Here is an 18592-nt window from a genome sequence, read left to right on the forward strand (position 1 = left end):
TGAAGAAGCCGCACCAGGAGCCGTGAACACGTCCGTCCCCGTCAGATATCAGGAAGTAGACCTCAGCAGGCGGAGACATGTTGTCAAGTGTAGTTCACTATTAACAAAGTGAATTCCCCGCATCGGACCTTACGAAGAAACTGTTATAATGTAGCATCTGTGTTGTTTCTTTACTTTAGTTTCCACACTCTTTGAATGGTCTCGGGTAAGTGTTTCACGCCAGTGTTTCTTAAAAACGTAATTTGCATCGAAGCATTTTCAGTTTCTATATTTCTGTTTTTAATACGTCCCGTATTAGTAAATGATACACTGATATTTTAAAGCCCTTTCCTCTGAAAGGCGAAATATTGACGCTGATTTGTGTATACTTTGACTAATCGATGCTATTTGCAGGTATTTGTCAAGTCCGAAGAAGTTATTTGTGCGACGAGTAAATCTTTGCCTTCAAAATGACATCGGTGTCTCAGGACTCGCATGACAATTTACTGAACATAAATTTTCTGAAAGAATCTCAGTTAAAAAGGCTTTGTGGGTGTCTTGACAAGGCCAACAGTAAAGGATGGCGAAAACTTGGGGAGACCGTCAACACTGACCGGCGCTTTAAAGTGAGGTAAGAAGTCTGGCTGATGTAGATCAAGAGAAGGCCGTCTACAACTATGCTCTTATCGTTTGGTTAGACGCTGTTGCCAGATCAGATCAGTGGTCTTCTGAAATACTTATTCTTTCTTTCCTTCTCTCCCTCTCACCCTCTCTCACACACTTTGCGTATGTCTCTTAGTTTAGATGACATAGAGATGTGCTCACTGAAGGTGTTGGAGGTGGAGGGCAGCCCCTCACGCAGTCTCTTGCGACTCATGGGGGATCGAGGCTGTACGTTGGGTGACCTGGCAGAGTTTCTGAGGATGATGGGACACACAGAAGCCCTTCAGTGTCTTAAACCAGGTTTATCTCCCTTCAGTGACCCACTTGTAACTGAAAAACAGTGTTTTGTTGACATAGTTTTATCATGATTGTAATTGCTCATTCTTAAAAAGGCTGTCTGGATAACTCGTGAATTTGTTATCTGACTAGTGACATTGCATTACTTCATATTTTGTAAGAGACCGATTTAGATTCTGTTGCAGTTTAATTTATTTGTCTTTTTTGTTTTTGCCCGGATCCCATCAGGGATTGAGATCCTCATCCAGCCTCAATCTGGGTCTGTGATTGCTGGACATAGCATTCGCCTTAGTTGCTATGCTGCGGGAACATCCACTGTACAGTACCAGTGGTTCAAGGCAAAAGAGGAGGCATGTAAATACAGGCTGCATTTCATGTCAAACACTCACTGTACACCTTCTTTGAATGATGTGTGTGCCTTCCTGGGATGATTCCTTTCAGGTTCCTGGTGGTTCCTCTCCAGATCTTGTGCTGAGTCCTGTCCAGCTACAGGACGCTGGCTTCTACATCTGTAGGGTGAACTGCGGTTTAGCCAGTGTTCAATTTAGCCAGTGGGCTCAAGTGGATGTACTTGATGTTATGCCATCATATGGTAAGCCATCATATTATGTTGCTCAATAACAACATTTTAATTTGTTGGGATTAAGATTAGTAACAATCTAATAAAGAAATGTATAACTTGAGCGTTTTTGCCCATTTAATATTCTTTTTTATGTCCTTGATTCCTGCTACCCAGGGATGATGTCTCTTCCATCCGAGGGCAGGCTTAGGGTTGTGATACAGCCTAAAGCCCAGTCTCTGCTAATGGGAGATGGTCTATATTTGGAATGTGGAGCTGTGGGAAGACCTCTTCCACAATACCAGTGGTACAGGAACGGGGTTCCACTCAAGAATGCCAACAAGAGGAAGTTCAATGTAAGAGACAAGCAGACAGAAGAACCCTTTGCTTGAGACATACTTAGATTGGCTTGTGTGCAGTAAATGCATTGAATCATGTATTAAATATAAGTTTGAGTTGTTGATTAATAGAAGCTTTGTCAACATTGGAAGAAAAGCTTTGAGGATTCAATGTTAAAATGTATGTTTTGTTGGTTGGATTAGATCTTGTACTCGATGCTGGAGCACCAGGGAAGATATCGCTGTGAAATCTCTTGCGGTACTGAGAAAACATGGAGTAGCGAAGTAGACGTCCTTGTAGGTATGACGGAGATCTTTTACCTGCTGTGTTGTTCTTAACCTGCTCAAAGTGATAAATCGTACCATAGTTCAGTTGTAAAGTAACTGCTTTTATTTTGAAATGGAAGGACCAAAGTCATCCTTCCAGTTTTCTGGGGCCATGGAGTGCTCTGAAGGTATTCATTAAGACGTGTTTTTCCTCTGTGCTTGTCTGGAGACCTTGGGCATTCATTCTTTTCAGCAAATCTGGATCTAAATTGCATGAAACCAATTTAAAACAACACTTCATGCATGCTGAGCAAAGTTTCTTCACTTTTGACCTGGTATTCATCTGTCCTCATCACTCATTTGTACTCTTATGCTTAAGGCAGAGTCTGTAAATGTTCACTGCAGAAACCTCAAGACCTGAAAAGCAGGAAATGGTGGTGAGATGAATTTGTGTGTTTGTGCATAAGTGAATGCCAGGATGCACAAGTGCTACGTCTTGGTGGGATGTGGTTCTTTCATGTTTGTGATCTTTCATTTCATATTCACACAGACTGGATAATTCATTTCCATTTCACTTCTTTTTTAACATTTAGTCCGTGCATATGCTGATACTTGTCTGAGGTTTTTTGCTGCTGTTAAGCAAACGGGACAACCGTTTACTACATTGGGCCTTGTGCCTAGAGTTTGAACAGGATGTTCAAACTCTAGGCACATCCAAGGATTTTGACATCTGACTATCTCTGAAATCTTTTGAATCGCCATTAGAGAGATTAAGCCTATTTTATTTTTTGTTTGTTTGTTGATTAGTGGAGCTCAACAAGTATTCAGCTTGTATGGTCTAACAACCACACAAATACAATTTTGGATATTTTCTAGGATGTAGTCTAATGTTGACTAATACATCTTAATAATTTTTCTTCTTCCTTTTGTCTGTGCCACCCTTAATTCTACTAACTTTATATTAAGTTCATCATTTCATTAGCTTAATTTGATTCATAATGTTTGATATAAAAATGTTAATTGCGCATTAAATTCGTTCTCTTAATAGTGTTCTGTTTTTACAGATGACTTTTTTGTCATTGGACAGAGTAAGTATTTTCTATATACACCCATATACTAATTCCTGAAATCTTTTTCTTATCGTTTTTGGTTTTTCTTATTATTGTTCTGTGGGTTTATTTTCAGGTAACAGCCTTGAGAAGCCTTATGGTAGGTAATGTAAAAAAAAATCCTGAAATTCAAGGTAAAGTGAATTGGGCACACATGATAAATGTAAACATTCTATATGTGGTAAATTTTATTTAAATTAAAGTAAATAGGATGAACAGTAAATGAATATTGAGTAAATTGAGTGTTACATAGAATGCTCATTGAGCCTTTAACTTTAATTACAGTTTACTTCCTTGCCACTTTCACTGTTATGTGAGCAGTCATGTGACCAGAAGATCCAGCAAAGTCACGTGACCATTTTGTTTTCAACCACAAATAATTTGTCTCTTTAATGCCATTGCTTCCCCACAGCCACAGACAAAGTTGCACTCCTGATTGGCAACATGTCTTATCAGAACCACCCCCAGCTGAAGGCACCCATGGTGGATGTGTATGATCTCACCAATCTGCTTCGCCAGCTGAACTTTAAAGTGGTCTCACTGCTGGACCTGACAGAATCAGAAATGCGCAATGCTGTGGAGGAGTTCCTCTCCCTGCTGCACAAGGGCGTTTACGGTACCACCGCCCCTCATTCTGTCATGTTTACATTTCGTCGTCAGAGTGCACATTCTCCTGTATACTGACGTACAAACAATATGCCCCGTCCTTTTAGGTTTGTTGTACTATGCTGGACATGGTTATGAGAACTTTGGGAACAGCTTCATGGTGCCGGTTGACGCCCCAAACCCTTACCGCTCAGGTAACTGCCTTTGTGTGCAGAGCATTCTGAAACTGATGCAGGAAAAGGAGACGGGCCTCAACGTCTTCCTCCTGGATATGTGCAGAAAAAGGTAAGCTGTGGATTGTAGTGTAGAGAAAGTTCAAATTTGTTATCATAAACAGAGCTGATGATCTATGAAATTAGAGGATGAGTGCTGTGCTGGTCTCGATTCAGGGTTATTTAAAGAGATTTTGCAGTGTTTAGTTATGATTTGGAATATGTTTGTTGTACATGTTTGAACTAGTTAATGCAATGAAATGCATCAATAAATTACTTTTTTAGGAAATCTTTATGTATATTGGGTAGCTTTTAAAACTCTAGATACAATGCAATTGGAGGCATTTAGACCAGTCACTGGAACTTTTGAAAGGAATGTAAACAGAGCTAAATGTCACAAGATATGAAGATTTTATATTTCAATATCACCAATGTTGTAAATATCATTTCAGAAACTTCCATGATAAAGACATGCCGAACGTCATGCTCAAAGTCACAGCAAACATTGTGTTTGGATATGCCACGTAAGTGCTATGTTGAAATCATTTCATTTCACACTTTGTGTTCATGAAAGTAAAGGATATTAGTGAGTTATAATCATGGTTTAGTGCAAATATTATCTAATCTTTATATCTTGCTTTTGAAGTTGTCAAGATGCTGAAGCCTTTGAGTTAAGCTCAAGTGGATTCACCAATGGGGTTTTCATCAAATTTCTGAAAGGGCGCCTCCTAGAGGATGAAAAGATTACTGTGCTCCTGGATAGAGTGGCAGAGGGTATGGAGATTTTTTATATACTACCTGTTTACAACATTGCATTTGGTTCATAACAAAGAGTGGTTCATTGTTTCACATATAAAAACAGGAACTCACAAAAATCACTGTTGCAAAACTTGCTCTCACTGGCAATATTGATCATGTCAGGTCAGATTAGAATTTCTGTTCAGCAAATGAGTATGATTATTGTTATTATGCGTATGACAAGTGCTAGTTAAATGAACATGATCATTGCTATTCAAACGAGTAGTACTAAGCACTCGTGTGTTTGACCTTAGTTGTGGTGTTGTGGGGCTGTGTTGTGCTGGACTGGGTTGTAGACATGGGCCAGTTTGACCCCACTAAAGGGAAACAGGCCCTTGAGATACGCAGCAGCCTGTCAGAGAGACGCTCCCTGACCGACCCCATCCTTCCTGGAGACTGTTTGGATGTGTCCCAGGCACACAGTCTCCTCTGGGCTAAAGCACACGGTAACAGTTACATCAAGAAAACTACATAGTGTTTGCCTGCTCATTATTAAAGTATTTGAGAGGATTTATAAAGATTTTCATTGCTAATGGATTCTAAAAGCAGTTATTTTATATGGTTAAATTAGTTAGCTATTGTAATTCTACTAGAAGTAAGTGTGCTAAAATCGATTTAAATGTATTTGCGAAATGTGTGGAACAATGCAGTCACAGCATGTCCATCTGTTACTGAGAGCGGTAAAAAAGTAGAAAATAATGGATTATTGCTTCAGAACTACCAGAGAGCATGACTCTGAACTTCGAGTGCGGTGTGAAGATAAAGATGGGCTTTGCGGCCGAGTTCTCCAACGTGCTCGTCATCTACACCAGCATTGTGAAGAAGCCTGAGGAGATGTCCTACTGCCAAGCTCATCTCATCAACCTTTCGGTTAGGCCTGTTCTATTAGGAATGTCATGTGGATTATCTTCAATCCAGATAATTAAAAAAATCGTTTCATTTCCCCAGGTATACATTAAGGAATGCAATGATTTTTGCTCAGTATCCCTTTTTAATCTTTGTTTGTTCTTTATGTTTTGCACAGCCATGAATGGTTTGCCACAGGTGTTTTCATTCATCGTTGTTTGGTAACAGATAGGATCTTGTCTTGACCTCTTCCTGTAGGATCTGGACCCAAAGATGATGAACAAGGAGACCCCAGAGGAGACAGGAAGCTACCTGCTGTCGGGCAGTCTTCCACAGCACTGCCTCTACACCAGACTCAGCTCACTGCAGAAGCTTAAGGTATGATGCATGGGATTTAGGCCTGAAGACGAAGACGTGTGGTGCTATTTTAGTGGTACTCTGGTGGTCAATTAATTTGATTTCATACGAGACTGACCGTGACATTGCCTGACTCATTTTAGAATGACTTTAATGGTCTCTTAAAAGGCTCTGAAGGATGTGTTTTTTTTTTCTGTTCTTCTTAGTGGTCAAAAAACGTTTGCGTTATCCTTAGAGGTTCGGTTAATTTTAGATCTGCTTTAGTGGTCAGCCAAAGTTATGCTTTGGGTAAAAAGCAGTAGGTAAAGAGTATGTAGCTCATACTTAACCATTAAGCGTAAAGAGCATCCATTAATTTTTCCCTTACCATTTTGTTTTATTTCTCCCTGTTTCCCACAGGAGAAGTTGGTTTTTACTGTCTGTCTGCAGGCCGAATTCACATCTCTGGAGGAGCAGGTCCAGTGGACAATGGAGGTGGATATCGGCAAGCCCCTCATAGCCAAGCTGGACCTGCACCGGCCCACCCGGAGAAACAGCTGCCAGCTGACTTGTAACATGCCCCATAGCCCGTGCCCCAGCCCCATCCCCAGCCCCGGGGCAGAGCGCCTTCCCCCGCACCAGATACCCTGCCTCCACCCACAGTCCTGCAACTCCCACCTCCACGTCTACGAGCCCCTGTACGGAGCTGCCGGGTGCTTTGGAAACGTGCACACACACAGTGATTATCCATATCTCTATGAGAATGCCCCTTATTCACCATACGCACCCTTGCCAAGTGTGCCCATTGAAACCACTGATGATGTTGAAGATATGCAGAATGTACTGATGGATAGTTTGCACTTCTTCAACCAGCCTTGAATATGAACTCTGGAATTAATTCATTCATAAGTATTGCAATGATCGCCCTCAAAACAGTGCCTTTCACCTCATTTTGAAGAACAACGTTTCTACTGTGAATATATGTGTTTCAGAAGATTGGGGCCATTTTAACTTTTGATAAAATTATACAATTTACCTTATAAATTAGTAAGCATTTGCAATCTTCACTTATATAGTTATTGTACCTCTACAGATTTGAATGCCTTAAGGTAAAATATATTGGTATGAATTATATTACATGTATTAATTAAATATATATTCAAACTAAATATGTGATGCATGTTACTAAATGATTATTTTGCAAACTATTTTGCAAAATGTTTTCATAAAACAATGAAAAGAAAGGTAAAAGGTGCAAAGCGCAAATGTAAAATTGATGCAATAATTTAAAAATAACAATAATAATTAGAAAGATATTGCCATATTCAAGGATAGAAGACAAGAAATATTGGAGCTGTAGCACGTGTTTTTAATCCAATGTCATTAGTTTATGCCATTCACAGAATAAGATCTTAGAAATATTTCTTCAAAAAGTTTGTTAATGCTGCAATTTCCCTCTGCGTGAGGTTTCATTTCTTCCAGTGTGGTAGGAGTCCTCTTCTTCATCTTCTCCACGTGACCTTTCCTTTACCACCGTTAGCAGATTCCCTGGGACATTGATGTAACTTCCAGCATGCTTGGTAACAATCCCATAATGCTCACTCAGCAGTACATAAAGTATTTCTTGGTTATTTTGCCTGTATTAGGACCTAATACAGAATAATGCAATTTAAGTGAAAATGTGTATTATGAGTAGTATTACTACCTAATTACATAATTAACAGTCCAATGAGAACTGCCTGTTTTTAATGGAAACAATTAAATCTTCCTTAGCTGCCTTTACATTCGATTCTTGAACTCCAGTACAAACTACCACAACAGAAATTGTAATTACCTCTGTTGCCCAAGCCTGTGGGCGGAGCCAGAGTGGGCGTGTCCTATACCCTCCAAACCCCTCACAATCTGCTCTTCAGCTGGTGTCTCAGTCCTTAGCTCGGGCACCGTAGGTCTCTCCTCCGCCTTCCCTCCACCTCCTGGGTCACCAGCGGAGCCTCCAACTCCTCTGGAGCTGTTGAGGAGAGCAGCAGTGTCTCCACCTTCATGAGCTCAGAGGGAGGTGTGGGTGCTGGTGACGCCTCCACCTCCAGGGGTGTAGTGCACAGGGTGTAGCACAGACTGGGGACCCCAGTGACCGAGCCAAGGTGAGGTACAGTAAGTATGCACACTGGCTCAAAGAAAAAAGTACAGAACATGGTGGTTTATACACGTACACTAACAAGTCCGTGCATGTCTGTGCCACATTGTGTCTTTATCATGATCGATCTGCTCTCAGAATAAATCCAGCAAGACGATCCGGTCAGTCGCACGACTAACAAATACACAGACAACACTTTGGTGAAGAAAAGAATGTGTTTGCCCCAACTCCATATGTTGGAAATACAGCACTGTCCTCTTTAATCAGGATTAAGGTGAATGTAGGCCTTTACTTATAATGTGGTGAAAATTGCATGTAATGTTAAAGTAATCACTTTTATTTGAATATAAAAATATATTTTTTAGCTTCTGGTTAATAACCTTCCCAGACCTGCATGCTGGTCACTGGTATGTCTGTTTCTCCTCTACAGCTTGAACTACATCTGTCAATTTTATCTGCATGTTACTGCTGATATGAGGCCAGCACTGGATTGGACATGCTCACCGCTGATGAAGAATCTGAGGTGACACCAGAAAATGTCTTGGTTCTGCCAGTAGATCAATTTATATTACCATATGCATCCACCCACTCTATCTACTCTAATGGATCGGCTGCATAAATCGCCCACGTTTGATCCATTGGAGAAGCTGACACTTACAGTGAACTAGCCACATGGACTATGTAATACGCAAGTATGGACTGGTTATAAGGTGGGTCGCCCAAGAAGGACAGACTCCCTCTTTATTCTTTGACCTTCCGATGTTTCTTCCTTAATTCTACCCATGTCATTTTTCCCTGCTACGGTCACCACTGGTACATTTGTAAAGGTGCTTTGGGATAACGTCTGTTGTTAACATGCTATACAAATAAATGTGATTTTGACCGGTATATACCAGTGAAAACAAATAGTAAAAAATGACCAAGAATCATGCTCAAATCTGAAATGAATATTTGGAGCAGATGTACAAGCCACAAAATGCTGCGTGAGCTGTTAAGTATGCTGGAACCCCTTGACGCCTCAGCTTACGTCAGACGTGTTCCTGTTTCTGCCATGTGTTAAAGGGAGAGTGTCACTACGGCCGACTAACTGCTTTCAGTACAGCTGTCCCACAAATGCATTTAGAAATTCCAATCGTGTCCCACACTGCATCATTCTCCTGACTTCTGAATTCTGATGTCACTAGGTAACTAAACTGACTTCTAAATTCCGGTGTTACTAGGTAAACAAAGAGCCGGGCAAACGCACATCTCCCTTGGCTCACCAGCCCTTTGCTTCAGCGGTACGTGACCCGCTCTGTCTGCGGGATCATTTGACACCAGCAGGGCTGCGGCTGGCCGCCTCCGTGCTCATGATTCATTTAAAGAGCAGATGCTGTGTGCCGGTCCCAGTGCTGCCGAGTCACCATGGCTCCTGAGAGGGGGAGGGGGGAGGAGGAGGAGGAGGAGGAAGAGCTAGGGGGAGGGGAGAGAGAGCTGTTGAGGGCCTGCGTCTGATGAAGAAGTACGGTACAGAGATGCTTCGCTTTAGTCAAGTGCGGAGGGGCTTCCACAGAAGCTTGCGGACTTCTAATATTAAGGCCATGGATTTTCTTCTTCTATTCCTGTACTGGCACGGGGTGAGCACAGGTACGTGCGGTATCTGTGATGCACATATGCTATTTGTTTGGACAAAGAAGGTTGTTTAGTCTCTGTACATGTTAATGTCATGACCTTGTGGCTGGTTTATGTTGTTAAAGTGGTTTGCGGCAGAATTTTTAAAACACTTCTGAACACTTACTCTCTCTGTTACATGATATGCGGAGTATGCAGTTTGCAGTATACTATGTGTACCTTTATAGATTAATTAAATGTGCTGTTAGTAATTTTTTTTAACCTTGAGTTTGTGACATTTTGATGCATTCTGATCGATCTGATGCACTACCTTGACTTCAATCTAACTTTATTTTTTAGAGGCAGTTTCCTCCCCTTCAGTTGATGGGTCTGCTGTTACACCAGGTGAGACTAGTATCTGAGGGTATATTATATTAAGTATATTAGAAAAGATTATTATTATATTAGAAAGATATTTCTAAATTAGGATGTCTGGATGCGTCTGCTTTGCAATTCTCTCGTGTCTGGCGAGACCGTCTCAGCAGCCGTGAGACACACAGTCAACCTGCAGTCAGAAACACTCCAGTTTATCGTGGAGTGACATGACATATGTATGTGCACATGTGTATGACATGTGCATGGGATTAAAAAACAAAAGGAAATGGATCGATGTGAGAACAGCAGGTAGCAACTCTACAAAAAAACATTACTGGAATGAAATCAATTCTCAGCATATTCTAAGACTCTAGCATATTATAGGACTCTAACCAGCTTTCATTTCTAGTAACTGTGCCACAAAAAGAGAGAGAGAGTACGTTTTCATGTCATCAAAGCAGAACACTCAGAACCATGACCGTATTAATGGACCATATGTAGTCAAAAAAATTAGTGTTAAATACAGCACCAAGTGATTGTGATGGCATGTGTTTCTGATGCATGAGAATTCAAACAGCCTTAAAGATCTTATTCTTACAAATTGCAACTGGTTTCATCATTTTCTATAAGTCTATGGTTTCTCTTTGTTAGAACTGAAAAACAGTAGGGTTAGTTTGTGAAACGAGTGTGAAATATGACCCGGTAGTATAGAAATGTGGAGAGCTGTATGTCAAGTGTTGATTTGTCAACTTGCTCTCCCCTCCTCTCAGAGACCATCTACGTGGTTGGACATCATAAGACCATAGCATCTAAAGGTAGTATTTTCACTACCTTTGCTTCCTGGATCTTAAATAAACCAGCAGGGTTAGTTTGAGGTATAAAAAACTGTTTTAGCATTCAGCATACATTGTTTAAAAAATAGAACAGAATGTTCAGAAAATAGTGTGTTTTGCTGATTAGCCTCTCAACACACAGGTCAAAGTCACGTCATCATTGAGGAGCTTGAAATCCTGAAACCCCAAAAAATTGAGCTTTCATGTATTATATATGACATTCCAAAGAATCCCACCAGCATACATGGCCATTGGAGAAAAAATGGTAATGAAATTATAGACTCCCATCAAACTGTGTACAAAGACGACAAGCAAACGTTTATCCTTAAAAGCATGTAAGTATGTGCTGTATGTATGTTTTGAAAAAGACATAGCCTGTCACAACATTGTAAATTGATTTAGCTTTGTGTGCCCCTAACATTCATTATTTTATTGTTGTTATTGTTAATAACAAAGCAAAGCAATTTGGATGTGATTTCAATCAATCTAACAAACACTGGTTATGCAATAACAACTGGTTACAATCATTCTTTATAGCTATGATATGAATTCACAGGAATAATCAGTTATAGCAATTATATAACTTCATACTATGCAATCAGAGAATCAAATTAATTTTAGATATTTTCAAAAGATATCAGAGAAGATGTGTAGTATGTCACTAACCGATTTGTTAGCGATGTCCATATAATTATGAAAAAATATACATCTGTTGCTCCTTTGAAACATAGATTATATGAAATATTTGCTTACTGGTTTTCATTAAAATGCCCTTGTCCTTCCAATTCATACAAGCTATATGCAAAGCTTTAGTTTTGTCTTCACTGAATCCTCATATGCAAGGCACTGTCAGTTATTGTGAGATAAAATGACTGTGTACTATCCACACTATCTTTATTCTCATTTCAGATATGATATACAGGTCAACGACTTGGGGAACTACTCTTGTATCTTCAGCTATGAAGACAAGCAGGAGCAAGTTATTTTTCGCTTAAAGGGTATGGTGACAAAATGATTAATGATTTGTGACTTTTTTTCTTACATTGCTTCCAGATAAATCAGTGGTAATCTATAATGTCCTCGGAGCATACATGCATTACACGATTTACCCCGAGGTACATTTCCATAAAAGTTTCAGAAAATAAGAGCTTTAGAACTAGTCGGAGATACGACATGGATGGACATAAAGACGAATGCAGGCTCCTAAGAGGATCTCACGGGCGTTCCTCATCTCCAAATCAAAGTCATTAAAAACCTGTGTTATTTGTGCTTGACCAGTGCCAGTAATGAAGGACAAACGAGACAAGCCCATCGTGAGCTATGTTGGCGATTCGGTCGTGCTGGATTGTAAGATCAAGCGTATACCTGTCACCTGGCAGTGGTACAAAAACAACGGTACTGAAAAGGTAAAACACTTCTAAGCAACGTTGGCTACTGAAAATAAAATAATGCTTTATGTTCTGAATTTGAATAATGTAACTACATGCATACTTGACTTTCTTGGATGTTGAAAAAGGCGTTGAATATAGGCTACAAACGACTGTTAGGTTTTTTTAAAACAACTGTTTTATTACTACTGGCACTCATATTTCAGTTCTGTATATACTTAATGTGTATAGATGTTTACAGCTGAAACAAACAAAATTCGCACTGTGCACTAAAGTAGGTCCTAATATCACGCAGGTTCTTATAAATGCCACCGCTGACCCGAAGAACTACAACATCCTCTTGGCAAAAAATGTCACCAAACTGACGGTGCTGAACCTAACTCAGGAAGACGCCGGGAAATACACCTGCAGCGCGGTGTTTGAGATCAAATCCAGCGAGTCACACGTGCATCTGAAAGTGTTGTCGTTCACCGAGCCGCTCAAGCCCTTCATCGGCATCGCGGTGGAGGTGGTCATCCTCGTCACGCTCATTCTGCTCTTCGAGAGATACGGCCGCAGCAAACACGACGCCCTTCCCACCGGTACTGACAACCGCGCATTCACAAATACACTCCTGGGGGAAAAAACAAATTAATGCACAGAGTTTTGCTTTGCAAAAGTAAACCTTTTGTCTCAATTCTACAGAAAACGGACCGAACACTGAACAAACCGATAAACTGTGAGTATCTTATCATTTCAATTTGTTTTGAAAATAAGGTAGTAATGTAGAACTCTTCTTTATGAGGGATTTAAAAATGTAAAGCGTTTAAAGTGACGCCTCCTAAAAATGAAGAATCGATTAAGTACTGCATTCATAATCCAGGGTTTTTTCTTCAACGTGACTTTTTTAGTACAAGTGTGATAATACTGATGATACGTTGCACGTATTTTAGAACGCAGGACGAGATCAATGGTACAGACGGACGAAGAGCAAGACAAAGAACCGTGGAGCACTAATATAGCCCAAAGTACCTCGTCGGTCCCCCTATATCGCCCACTTGCGCGTATTGCGTAATTCCCCTGTCTCTAATCGCCAATAAGCAGCTGTGGAATAAAAAAAAACGGAAAATCCCGCCTTAGAATGACATTTAAACTTTATCACATCTGAAAGCAATATTTACATATTACTAATAATGTTGTAATTCTGCGTGTTCAAAATATAGACTATATAACCTACGTCGTTCCAACGTCAAGTGTGAGATATTTTTTTACAAACTAAATAAAACAATAAAATTGCATACTTCGTTACTGAAATGAAAAATTACAATAACGTTAAATGTTTTACTAACGAAAAAATGTACACGTACTTTTACAATAGACGTGGTTCTAGGCAGAAAGATGGGATGAAACAAACCGGAAGTCAGGTGGCCAATATTGGGGGACGTCCATCTTCTCTCGCGATACAAGTGTCAAAGTAAACAAAGATATTATTACGGGAAAAAATGTTCTCATGTAGTCAAATAAGTTTAGGACATTCATTTACAAACATCACTCCTTAAAACAGTAATTGTGGTTAGTAAAGTAGGCCTACGTCATTTTTTACAGTTACATTTCGACTGTGTTGATGTGGCCGGTAATAGGAACGAACGGGTTCTTAAATCTTCAGCAGTCCCGTTTGTCGTTTTGGTATATTATTGTCGGAATACATTATTAACGGAGGACTTTATTATCATCCTCTTGAAGAACTATGGCTAAAGCTAGGGATGACTTTAATAATACCTTATGAAGCACCCCAATCTTGCATGTTTGTTTGAATCTCATTTAGCAATATTTATAAACAAAAGCAATAATATTAAATGCTATATAAAAACACCTAAATTTAGTAGTGGAACCCTGGAACCTCGGAAACCTTGAACCTGAACCTTATCGTTGTATTTTATTGTAGCTTTCTGCCATAACACACCGGTCACACAAAACTAGTCTAAGGTACAAGTCACAGACCCAGAGACCAGTAAGAACAGGAAAGCGTTCTTCAGCGTGGTCATGGACCTTACTGACTTCCTGTGTATCTGCACAAGCCAAATACAAGGAATTATTTCTAAAAAGAGAAGCATACTATCTAGAGTTGCTGGAGTTTAACAAGAATTCTGAAAATAATTCAATAATTTTCCATTAAACCTTGGAGTCATGTAAACATTTTCCATTTCTGTGTTATTGCTTGCAGTGGATAGACTGGTAAACTACACAGGCAACGTTCTACATTCCTACACTGTGAGGATTTTCAAAACCTGCTGCTTACCTGCTCTGGAAAAATGTTTAAGGGATTATGTACAGAATCATAGGCTACATCTTGTATATTTAAATGCAAGAATGAATGGGTTTGAACAGACCTGCAAATACATTACAATAACAAATCTGAAACTCCTCAATGTTGTAATTTGATGACCGTCAGGCATTGAATTTTTAACCATTCAATTCCATTCCATACTGAAGAACTGGACATTTTATTTCAAATGCTTCGAAAGGAATCCCTTTAACTTTTTCAAAATGTAGAAACGTAAGTAAGCAAGCTGTAAAAGTAAGCTGAGTGCCTCTAAAAGCTATTTGCATTATTCTTCAATTAGTATTTTCTATCACTAAGCTTTAGAAAATGATTAATGGTGGATAAAATTATGTATGGGAAGTGAAGTTGTATGGCAGTGCATTACTTCCATAATAAAGGCAAAAGAAGAATGATTTTTCAAGAATGGTCTTTCATTTATGCATGTGCCATAAAAAAACACCAAGACATATTTTAGAGTGGAAGAGCCCCTCCCCCCACAATATAATGCTGAACTCTCCTGTACTTAAACCTTTGAAGGTTTTATGTCAGAATTCCCAATACTTCACATAATCCCTGAAGGCATCTCAACAATCATTGTCCTCGTCTGCTGTTCTATGTACGTAAAACCAGAAGAGCCTTCCGTACTAGAATAATTGGACACAGGAGTGCTGTTCACAGATGACACCTCACCCGTATTTCAGCACTTTGATTGGCAAGCACTGAAGAGAGAGAGGAGCTGAAACATTTGCTCATCTGTTTATCTGTAACCACTGCGTGATAAACTCTATTACAAGTCTCTTAGATCAGTTTAATCTCTGTTTATCAATATGCAGGCAATCTCCGTTTTCCACTGATTGGAATCCAAAAATAGCAGGACATTTCCTGACAATAGGGATGGTTCTACTTTCATACACACTAAACATGTACAAACTTTATTTTAAATAAAAAAAAAAACATACCAACTACAACAAATGGGAGCATACACTATATTTATTTACCCTTAATTTGCAGCAGCCTTTCTGCCTGTGGCTGGTACCTGGCCTAATTCACAGGCCTATTCAGCAGGAACTGCACAAGCAGTGTGAATACGGCGTCATTCCAGCCAAGCACGTCTCCGTCTGTGACGCTCTCGTACAGACGCAGGCTGGGTGTGCCCCAGCACACGTTTTTCCGGGGGTTGTCTGGGTTGTTTAGCGAGCTCAGGGCTAGCGTGTTGAGCTGGTAGCAGTAGAAAGAGAAGCGCTTGCCATCTGTGATAACAGCCTGGGACGTGAACGGCCTGCTCACATCCTGCTCACTCCAGAATCCTGGAGAGGGAGACAGAAGATATTTTGGTTTGCCTTAAAGCTGATGCCCTTCTCAAAGGCATTGGCCGAGCAACCTATCAGACCAGGATGGGCATACAAATGTCAAGACGCTCTCCACACATCAATCTCTTTTGAAGTCCACATTTAAGCCAGCATGAAATCTACATTCTTTCACCTCCGCAGCACAGCATCTCAGCCCCCGCATTCCTTCTTCAGCCCCTGAATCCTTTATCCAATCAGATTACTCTAACCACCTGAGCCAGTATCACATCCTCATCCTTCCACAAGTGGCATACTACCCAGAACTCATCCTGCTCTCTCTCTCTTTGTGCAGGCACCATGCAAAAACTAATTTAACTACAAAACCCTGCTGCTTATGAAGCCCTCAATAACGTTGGTCCATTTGATCAGTAATGTCTTCCTCTACGCACCCTTCACTCTCAGATCAACCTCAACTGGTGTGTTTGACATTCCTCCATATAGCTATTACAGCTTTGACGACAGAGTCTTCTATTGGCGTCCTGTGTCCTCTCCCTGTTTTCTGTTTCTTTTTATATACCTGATTATTAGTCTCTGCAATTTTTAAATGGTCACCTTATTAATTTTCTACAGTCTGGGTCATTAAAAAAGTGTCATAAATAAAAGTAATAATAATAAACCAAACAAACAGAAGTCTCGAGTGTGACTGATGTAAAGCTGTGTGTGTTAATTGTAAATTGATCTTGACCTTGAAAGGTGCTATATAAATAGATCAAAAGTATGACAAATAAAATCGATTCTGATTCTGATCATTCATTCAAGTCACACAAGTACTACAAGTAGCCAGTAAAGTAAAAGATGTAGGAGCTATAAACTCACCCTGATACATGGCCTGTGCTCCTGTCCATGCAAAGAGGCTTGCGATAGCATTGGCCCTCAAAAATACCTCAACGTGATCAAGAAGGTTTTTCTTTTCCAGTCTATCAATGTGGAACTTATTAGGGACCACATGGAACTGTGTGTGACCGTACGTGAACGGGTCATTCGGTTTAGCACCTATGCAGTAAAAAATACAAAAAAAAAAAAAAAAACAAGTGTCGTGAGGTTAACATCAAACAAATCTTAAAAAATGAACATTTGATCTATCAACAATAACCAGCCTTATGACTTTCTAAGGTAAACAATGAAGGATTCCTACTCTTGAAGGATATTTGTGATACATGCAGATTCTTTGTGCAAATTCCGCTTTACAGAGCACCAAAATTTCAGTGTGTATAACTGTCTGATTTCCTGTGGTCCCCGAGCACTCACCTGTAGAGATGTTGTTGGCGTATTGCCTTCTGAACAATGGGAGACAGTCAGGAGCAACCTGGATTACTGGAACTTCAGCAGGTATCTCTGCCTCAAGTGGCATGAACTGCAGGCAAACATTCAGTAGTCCACATCACAATTAAGATGCACTCAAATACATATTAAATGTTCTAAGTCGAAAACGTTTTTCTTCTTCTTCTTACATTATACAGTGTCTAGAAGATATTTAGCCATTGTGTTTATTGCTGTTGGATGGAGTCTATTCATTCTGTATTATCAATCTCCTGGAGGATGTACCTCAGGTAGCTGCTGGGGAATCCTTATCTGGCTGTGAGGTTTGTCATCAATTTGGAACCTCCGTGGCTCGACTCTGCCTCTCCTATGTCCTCTTGGAATAGTCCTCTCCCCATTTATCCAGTAAAAGTTGACCTGAGGGTTAAAATCTTAACACAGGTATTAACATTGCTCCTTAGATGGTTACAGTCAACAATATATCTTGGCTACAGTTGTCAAATCAACAGAACGAGATACAGAACTAGCTAGATACTCACCTAAACTCGACTCTCGGAGCACAGGATTTTTGCTGACCAGGCAATTAACGAGACCCGACACTAGATTCGCCAAAAAAGGTTTAACAAAATGTTCCTGCTCTTTCTGAACAAACGTCCTTCCTTTCTGCAAGTACCAGTACTCTTGGAGGAGAGCGTTGCGGGCCACTGACCGCAGATCAGAATACGCAGCTTCGTCCAGCACCGACCGCGGCGGGCCGACCGGTCCCGACTCCGTCTTCACTTCAGCTGACGTCCCGAATTTCTCGGGAAGCCCGGGGAGGTATGTCGTCTTGGTGTAATGCTGATACCACCTGTCCGCCCCCAGTGCAAACGTCTGCGGGTAAATCACGTATTTCATGCGCTGCGTGCGCGTCAGGGCTCTGATCTTCTCCTGCGGCTCGGCTCCACGCAGCCCATCGAAGAACTCAAGCAGTACCCGTCTCTTCGCAGATTTACTTTTGGCTGTGCGAGACGGCAGGACCGGCGGGTATAAAGGTTTCGGTGCGGCAGTCTCAACCTTCCTGCTGCAAATGACACGCGACGACTGTGTCAACAGAAACGACTGCAAGGGCAGCCTGCTGTAAGACGCCATGTTTGCCCATATGGAGGGAGTTCTTCTTCGCCCTGCATGAGTCCACATCACATATGACACCCGTGACTCTTACTGCCCCCTACCGACTCAATAGAGATTCAAGCAGCCGCTCAGGGGACTTGATCTTCAGCCCTCCGAATGAAATAGTGAATTCTGTGGTAGCTCAATCCGCCACTTGAAGAAAAAAAAGTCCATAGTCAGCTAGACTTTTTTTCAAGGG

At 40.6% G+C, this 18592-nt stretch overlaps 3 protein-coding genes across 9 annotated transcripts; 2 read left to right on the forward strand and 1 right to left on the reverse strand.

The window, feature by feature from the left end:
• The first annotated feature begins 28 nt into the window (after positions 1-28).
• malt1 (MALT paracaspase 1) lies at positions 29-9032 on the forward strand. Of its 6 annotated transcripts, none has more exons than XM_076997792.1 (20): positions 35-205; positions 394-610; positions 779-942; positions 1168-1289; positions 1381-1531; positions 1676-1854; positions 2041-2137; positions 2244-2291; positions 3168-3191; positions 3289-3312; positions 3625-3828; positions 3926-4103; positions 4483-4554; positions 4677-4804; positions 5125-5274; positions 5544-5698; positions 5933-6052; positions 6431-8161; positions 8283-8418; positions 8575-9032. In XM_076997792.1, exons 2-18 carry the CDS (start codon positions 450-452, stop codon positions 6887-6889), a joined length of 2436 nt encoding a protein of 811 aa, XP_076853907.1. In that variant the 5' UTR covers positions 35-205; positions 394-449; the 3' UTR covers positions 6890-8161; positions 8283-8418; positions 8575-9032. The 6 variants fall into 6 exon arrangements, with proteins under 6 accessions (XP_076853904.1, XP_076853907.1, XP_076853905.1 ...); XM_076997790.1 differs by having other exon boundaries at positions 6431-8151; XM_076997791.1 differs by having other exon boundaries at positions 6431-7590; positions 7784-8418.
• Positions 9033-9594: 562 nt separating this feature from the next.
• emb (embigin) lies at positions 9595-15045 on the forward strand. Of its 2 annotated transcripts, none has more exons than XM_076997805.1 (9): positions 9595-9770; positions 10095-10139; positions 10880-10924; positions 11085-11277; positions 11852-11940; positions 12221-12348; positions 12626-12911; positions 13015-13048; positions 14534-15045. In XM_076997805.1, the coding sequence occupies exons 1-9, from the start codon at positions 9638-9640 to the stop codon at positions 14538-14540; spliced, it is 960 nt and encodes a 319-aa protein (XP_076853920.1). In that variant the 5' UTR covers positions 9595-9637; the 3' UTR covers positions 14541-15045. The 2 variants fall into 2 exon arrangements, with proteins under 2 accessions (XP_076853920.1, XP_076853919.1); XM_076997804.1 differs by having other exon boundaries at positions 9597-9770; positions 13263-15045.
• mrps30 (mitochondrial ribosomal protein S30) lies at positions 12223-18407 on the reverse strand. The gene is made up of 5 exons (XM_076997803.1): positions 17781-18407; positions 17527-17672; positions 17230-17335; positions 16798-16974; positions 12223-15939 (listed from the first exon to the last, which is right to left on the reverse strand). Exons 1-5 carry the CDS (start codon positions 18370-18372, stop codon positions 15674-15676), a joined length of 1287 nt encoding a protein of 428 aa, XP_076853918.1. The 5' UTR covers positions 18373-18407; the 3' UTR covers positions 12223-15673.
• Between the last annotated feature and the right edge of the window lie 185 nt (positions 18408-18592).

The sequence above is a fragment of the Brachyhypopomus gauderio genome, chromosome 3 (genome assembly GCF_052324685.1).
Source record: "Brachyhypopomus gauderio isolate BG-103 chromosome 3, BGAUD_0.2, whole genome shotgun sequence".
Classification (NCBI taxonomy): Eukaryota; Metazoa; Chordata; class Actinopteri; order Gymnotiformes; family Hypopomidae; genus Brachyhypopomus; species Brachyhypopomus gauderio.